The following is a 7059-nucleotide window of genomic DNA, read 5'->3' on the forward strand; positions in this document are numbered from 1 at the left end:
GGGAATACCGTGCCATCGTTAAACAGGGGAGCTTTCTGCGCTACGTTCACAAAAATCAGGTGATTCCTGGCAGGCACCCCGTGTGCCAGAGGGTCCCCCAGCCAAAAGTGTCAGGTCAGGCGATGGCGAACCTGCACGCAAAAAAATCCTGCGCGGGACTGTAAGCCGGGTGATTGCAGAATGGATAAGTTGCATGCGGCAGAAGTTTGGGCAATGAGTGTGCACCCCGCTGACGAGCCAAACGGGTACGGACGTGAGGGTCCACATCTGATTTTTCCCCCCCCCTTATTTACCAAAAAATTTAGAAAATGCAGACACAGAAAAAGCCAATGTTAAATGGCTGTTGTCAAAGGTCCGAAGCAGTCGGAAGTCACAAAATGCTGGAGTTCAGGTTGCTAGCCCGTACCCCAGCTCAGCTGCCTGCCGCGTGGGCTTTACGATGCAGTCCGTAATGGCAGGACTGCATTTTTTTCCCTCGAGAGATTTTCTCTGTCGGTGCCTGAGAATGGGGGGTCTCCGAGGATGAGGCCGATCTGGGTAAGGGCAGAGTCAGGGTGATTTGCTGCAGAGGTTGGAAAACGCTGAATGGCAGAGGCGGGAGCAAGAAGAGGAAGGCTGCTCTCCTGGAGTGGCAATGGGTAATGGCTCTGCGTTTGCCAGAGCTGGCCTATGTGCTGGGTAGATGACTTAAGCTCAGATTTTGTAGGTGGTTGCTAGCTAATTCAGTGTGCCTGCCTTGAGCCACCCGAGGTCTGGCTGGATATGTGCTAAATGCTCCTAAACTGCGGCTGAAACGAACGGGAGCCGTACTTTGAGCACATGCTGCAGGGCAACACGCGCTCTGAAAAAAACCACCCTTGGGTATTTCGGTGAGACACCTGAACTTAATGGAAGTTTTTGACCTTAGACTGTGAAAATGAATTAACGTTTACAAAACGTTCATATTCTGTAGGGATAGCTTGCGTAAAACAGTCCACAGGTAAATGAGTAATGCCACCACCATAGCGGGATCTCTGTGTCCTGAAGTAAGTGACGCCTCGGGCAACAGGCTGAACAAGGAATGTGAAACTAAACACCGAGTACCCGGTCCGGATCCACGGGGCTCTGAGCGAGACAGCGGTTCCCTGGCACGTGGGGACCGCATTGCAGCTCATGTGCACAACATGGGTAAATTGAGGGCACGACTGCACGTTTACGGTGTGCATTCTACCGGTGTATGAGATATGTCTCCAGTAAAAGGAGTGGTGGGTCGGCCAACGAGTTGTTATGGTTAATGCCCTCTGGTTGCTGCATAGATTTCTAACGACACCAGGAAGAAAATAGGGACTTACTGCCTTTTGCCTGCTCCTCTTGCTCTATGCTGTCGTTGTTGTTTGGTTTGCAAAACAGTGTTAGATTGCTTTGGTTGTTATGCCTGAGGTTGCTGCTGCAGGTTTCTGCCTGGGGAGATCCTAGGTCTCCTGGGTGAGTGGGCCGCTTTCTCCCCGTGGGTCTGTTTTAACTTATTTTTCCACCGCTGGAGGCAGCCACGGCTGTGGAGGGTATCGGCATCAGGGCTGTCAGCAGAGAGGCAGTTTTGCTGAGTGTCCGAGAGATGGAGGCATCAAAGGATCCAGTTGGTCAGCGACAAAACCTTTTGGAGGTGTTGGGGGACAGATCCCATGTCTATTCTTTGCTCTCCATCCTAACACCCAGGCGTGGGCACAGCCGGTGAACTCTGCCTAGGGAACTCATGACTTTGGAGGTGCCTGACCTGCACGTACCGGGATGGGTTTGCAAGCCAGTCCTCTAGAATTAGAAGTGATCTCCCCAAAAGCCAGATTTGATGCTTATCTGTGTATGTTTGCAGGGATATTGCCATTCCTCAGGATGCTGCTGCAGAGGCAAAGCCAAAATGATCAATTCTTTCTTTCCAGCAATCAGTTTAACTCACTATTCAGAAGCGCTAAGGCTCAAGGCTTATTTTTTATAAGTGGAATCTGAGATTTCCTCTTCATAATTCTTCATCTTCAAGTCAGGGAATAATGGTTGCAGGCTTAAGGAACCCAGTTGTTTAGATAACGTAATGGAAATAAGTAATGTGGATATTCTGCAGGCCCAGTGTAGGGATTATTTCAACTTTATGCGAATTAATAAACTTTTGACATTTATAAATTGATATACCAGGCACAAAGTGATTTGAGCTTGCGCACATTTATCAAAGTGATGCCAAAGACAAGCAGGCCTAACTTCTGAGAACAGCGGAAGGTGAGAAGATTAACTTTTTCAGAGCTCTTTGTCACTTGTGATACTCAGATTATAAAGGTGTCTCTTGCAAACTGCATTTTCCGAGTAAACGCATTCACCACCTGAAAGGTTGCGGAGTACTGTGTTTTGTGAAGGAAAAAGAATCGCATTCTTGATGTAATTGTTTGATTACATTGTGTCTCCCCACATATTTTCTTTATTTTTATTAACCAATAGTAATGAAATAATCAGTCTATGAACTTTGTCTTTAGCCATTACTAATTTGTAACCTGAGTTGACTGAAGCCGGTGGGGAAGAACTGTTTTTATTAGATCAGTTTCCAGAGAGAGTTTTGATTATTGGCTGACATGTGTCTGTGCATTCTCCTAACAAGATAAAACATTCCTTAAACAAAACCTTTCTATTTTAATCTTGACAGGAGAAATAATTGCCTTTGAAATGTGCAGTTATTGGTGTTCTAGATGAAGAATAAAACCCTGTGAGACCTTATCAAATAATAATCACAAACATCTTCGTAAAATGACTTCAGGGTCAGCTTTCAAATAAATTATTTGCAGGTGCATTTTGGCATCATTCAAACAGGTCAAATAAGTTATTCATCTTTTTTTGTCATTAGGCTAAATAATTTATTCGTATCTCCAGTATCTAATGGCTAACCTTGGTACCTGTGAAACTTTCTCATTCCTGAGTGCAAGCTGAGCATGAGTTGGTAAATCAGGTGGACAATGCTTTAACTAAGCTTAACTTCGACTAAAGATTCTAATCTTCAGTTGGGCTAAAACACAACTGCGGTCACACAGCTTGATTTAGATGTGAGCCAGGGTTGGCTCTCAACAATAATTTCAAGGGGTTTACTAATTTGTAATATTTTTGTCCTCATGTATCATGTTTTCTCATAACCTTGTGGCTATTGCTTTGAAATCTAGTAAGTGACTATCTAGAAGCATATCGCCCACCCCAGGAGTTCCCACCACACCACCAGAGTGGACCGGCCATCCCATGTTCTCCTTTGCGCTGGCACTTGCCCTTGGTTCGCCAGCTCGGGGAGTTAAACCGGCAGAGCATGGCTTGCTTTGCAAAGGGAATAAAAAGGGGGAGAGTTGTTTTCTGCTGGCTGAAGTGTCTGACCCTGGGTGGGACGAGCAGTGGAAGGATGGCAGCACCGCCGGCTTTGGTCGGCTGAAGTTGCCAGGGAGCTGTATCTCAGCCGTGCGTCACGTGCACAGCCACTGAAGCGCTTCACGTGGTCACCGTTTCCTTCCAGAGTTAGCGTCAGCCTCGCCATCTCCTCCATCCTGCGTCTGATCTCATCACCCCTCGCCGCTGGCGTCGCCCTGCTGCCTTACCTGTCCCCAGAGGTGCACATCTGGAGTAGAGCAGCTGGTTCCCAGCTGGCCCGCCCCTCCTTTTCCCCACCCCAATCCATTTCACCAGTTTTGGTTTTGCTTATTTTGTGTTCCTCTGGTGAGAGGTGAAGGTTAAACATTTCACCTAAATATCAGAGTGGAAAAAAAACCCCTTCCAGGTAGCAGAGAGAGAGGGCGAGAGAAGAGTAAGGAGGAAACGACAGCCAGCTGTGAGTTTCTTAGGGCTTTTTACACCCGTTAAGGGGCTTACCCACCTGCGTTGCACATTTTATTTATAATAAACATTTTAGGTAAAGGGGATATGTTTTGAATTAAGTGCCTTGGTTTTTCAGGAGCTTGGTATAAGTAGGCTGTGGGACTTCTGTCAGCCTCAATGCCAGACCTTACAAGGTATTTTTTTTTAAGAGTAAGACATGAGCAGAAAGAAGCAGATGAAGACACATCAGCTTTTCTTAAAATCTTTTCCAATTTGCTGCCAAATTCTCTCCAAGCAGAGGAGAAGCGTGGGGGAGATGATTGGTTCAATTTGGTAAAGATTTAGGGCAGAGGTAGTAGGATTTTGTAGATCATGTCTATCCCACACGGCACAGGAATTACGGGTGCATGGCACTTATTTGCTTGATAGCTTTACCGCTTAGAAAACCCACCCATCTGAAGTGAGTACAAATAAAGTGCTTTTTGGTGTAGTACCGTTAGCTTATTGATACTGGACGACAGCTCTTGCAGCTTTAGATTCAAACCATGTGAAGTGGCTGTGGCTGCAGGCGGTGGCGGAGGACTTGCAAAGGCAGCATGGTGGGTGAGCAGCCCTGCAGGAGGGATCAGAGCTGGGTGGGGGTTAGTTGCATTCAGCATCCAACAGGCTGTGATAAACCCTGTCCCTTTGTGTTTTCAGAGGCTGCACAGCGGAGTTCTCAGAGATCTTGAGCGTCAAAATCATAAAAAGGAGAATATTCGCCTGCTAGAAGAGCAGATTGCTTTGACAAAGCAGCTTATGGAAGAAAGAGACAAGGCGCTAATGGAAAAAAGGTCCCAGCAGTCCTAGGCAGAGGCCTGAGCCATTAGAGGTTTGATTAAAGACATTTGGAGATCATTGGTATTGAACTACTTGCAAGTGTTTCAGATAACAGAGGTAATCTGTGAAAGACTGTTTCTTTTGTATAGGTTATAATCCAGTCCCAAAAGCTATAGGGCGGACACAAAACATTTTCTCTGTCATTGATACTTCGGCTGTGGAAACTTGGCCAGCATATCCAGCGTGGATGGACTTGTCAGTGTGGGGAAGACTAGCTCCTTGTTACGCAAACACCATCTAGGATGGCTAATAATGTTCACATGAGTGGGCTGCTGAGCCGCCACGATGACGAAGCCACCAGGACCTCCACCTCAGAGGGTCTGGAGGAGGGCGAGGTGGAAGGGGAGACCCTCCTGATTGTTGAGTCTGAGGACCAGGCTTCGGTGGATTTATCTCATGACCAGAGCGGGGACTCTCTGAACAGCGACGAAGGTGACGCGTCCTGGATGGAGGAGATGTCCTATTACTGCGAGAAGTGCCAGAAGTGGATTCCAGCAAGTAAGCCTGCTGGTTGTGTTGTGTCTCGCTTGCATCGCTGGGGTGGTGGTTTGCAAGGTGGTTGTGCTGTCCTGCATGCCTGTTTGCGGGGCAGCCCTCGCGTAGCTGTATCCCACCCTGGGTGGGAGGAGGAAGGCTGTCTCGGCACTGCGTGGAGCCCAGCAGCCCCATGCCAGCGGTGTGCATTAGGCACTTCCATCCACAAACTGTATGCGTGTCCAAAGCTGGCATTCCCTGCAAAGAAATGGGACTTTAATTAGTAAAGGACAAGGGTGTGACTTCAGAAACATGCGCACCCTCCTGAGCCTTGCTGCTGGTGTGTTTAGAGGACTTTGGCCGAGTGACTTGGCCTCTCTCCTCACTCAGATAATGACCCTTGCTGTAAAGGTCTTCCTCTGGAAGAAAAGGGCTTTGGGATACTGGTTTTTTTTTTTCTTTTCAACCTTAATGTTTTCCCGATAATGTGAATTTAATTTAGCTTTCACAGAAGCGTGTCCAGCCTGTAGCAGCTAGCTCTGGGAGGCGTTGGGAGCAAGCTGTAGAATTTGATCCCTCTGCTACTGCTGCTTGACATAAGATACGTGCCGTTAGCAACATAACAGACTGGACCTTACGTTCTAAATTCTGGATTTTTGGATCTATTATTAGATCCAAAAGCAAGATATTTCTAAGTACTGGTTGTTCTTTTGGTTTTTGATTTTTTAATTTGGGTTTTGAGTTTGGTTTTTTTGTTTGTGGCTAGAAAGCTCTTCAGGTGGCACCTGACTTGCAGATATATCAGAGCTGTCTTTTTTGCCATCTTAGAATTTTCCAAAAGTTACAGCGTAGAAATCTCCTCTCAAGGCGCATTAGTGTTTTGATGTTAATGTAGTGGAACCAGCATTGTACTGTCAAGGTAGTATGCAGTTAAAGGGACATATTAACTTGAAATGTATTAATAAAAAAAAATGGAGCAGAGTTAAAGGTATCATGAGATACCTCGTCTTAAAGCAGTCGATTTAACGCTCAATTTGTTTTATTTCACAAAGATGTTCCTCTCTCTTGTTGCTGTGGAACAAATCCAAAGAGCAGAGGAAGCCAATAGCAGAGCAACAGTAACTAGATACAAATGTGCAAAGTAGACGAGCTGGAAAAGGGAAATGCTGCTCTCTCTGCTAATTGTTCTGCTGTACAAATGTCAGTTGTCACTTGTGAAAGTCACCAGCATGCTCAGACAAATGATCACTTTTTGCATGGAATTGCCATCTAGAAATTAATTCTTAATCTAAGTGTGTGTGGGGGGGTCCCCCCATCAGACATAGAGGCAACTTTAATAGCTCGTTTCCGCAATTCACTACGGAAGCAGAGCATCCATGTACTGCAAATGCTTGATCTGGTGTCATTATACAGTAAAAGAAATGTCACACTTTTGGAGAAAGACCTTGCATGTGTGAATTCTCAGAAATGCTGTCGTCTTAACTGTTTCCCTGTCCTGTGACTTTATTTTTTGATTTTTCATATTTGTATAGATTAACCCCTGGTGAGTTTGGAAGTCCTGATTCATAGGATTTTTTTTTCTCTGCGGCCCCTAACTTTGGATGCGTGGGGTTTTACAGGTGGCTCTGTCCCCACAGGTCGCTTTTGTTCAGACAAGCTTTCATGCAGGGTTAGCTTTACGCAGTAAAGCATATGCTGAAGTGCTCTGCTGATTTGGGCTCAAATGCATCAACTGCAGTGAAGAAAGTGTTTCCTGGTAATGTCAGGACATTCTTTTGGCTCTCAGTCTTGAGGGAAGAAGGTCTTCCCCTGAAAGGAGAAATAAATACCTTAGAGCTTCACACCACGCCTGCTGCAGTGAGTCCTGGAGGCTGCTGTAAATGGGGACCAACAACC

The 7059-nt window shown here is 46.2% G+C and overlaps 2 protein-coding genes across 2 annotated transcripts in view; both read left to right on the forward strand.

Annotated features, from left to right (window-relative positions):
* The first annotated feature begins 122 nt into the window (after positions 1 to 122).
* Positions 123 to 4679, forward strand: LOC104128807 (protein PET117 homolog, mitochondrial). The gene is made up of 3 exons (XM_009641655.2): positions 123 to 160; positions 3512 to 3605; positions 4510 to 4679. Exons 1-3 carry the CDS (start codon positions 123 to 125, stop codon positions 4657 to 4659), a joined length of 282 nt encoding a protein of 93 aa, XP_009639950.1. The 3' UTR covers positions 4660 to 4679.
* Positions 4680 to 4913: 234 nt separating this feature from the next.
* KAT14 (lysine acetyltransferase 14) overlaps positions 4914 to 7059 on the forward strand; it is a 27245-nt gene continuing 25099 nt past the window's right edge. Inside the window, 1 exon segment of the mRNA XM_009641630.2 lies at positions 4914 to 5187. Within this exon segment, the coding sequence (XP_009639925.1) occupies positions 4932 to 5187 (256 nt within the window). The 5' untranslated portion in view covers positions 4914 to 4931.

The sequence above is a fragment of the Egretta garzetta genome, unplaced genomic scaffold, assembly GCF_000687185.1.
Source record: "Egretta garzetta isolate BGI_Z169 unplaced genomic scaffold, ASM68718v1 scaffold17, whole genome shotgun sequence".
In the NCBI taxonomy this organism is placed as follows: domain Eukaryota; kingdom Metazoa; phylum Chordata; class Aves; order Pelecaniformes; family Ardeidae; genus Egretta; species Egretta garzetta.

Coding starts and splice junctions, on each gene's coding strand:
- LOC104128807 (XM_009641655.2), top strand. CDS start 123: ATGGCGAACCTGCACGCAAAAAAATCCTGCGCGGGACT. Junction 161..3,511: donor AAAAAATCCTGCGCGGGACT/GTAAGCCGGGTG, acceptor GTTTCCTTCCAG/AGTTAGCGTCAGCCTCGCCA. Junction 3,606..4,509: donor TGCCTTACCTGTCCCCAGAG/GTGCACATCTGG, acceptor TTGTGTTTTCAG/AGGCTGCACAGCGGAGTTCT.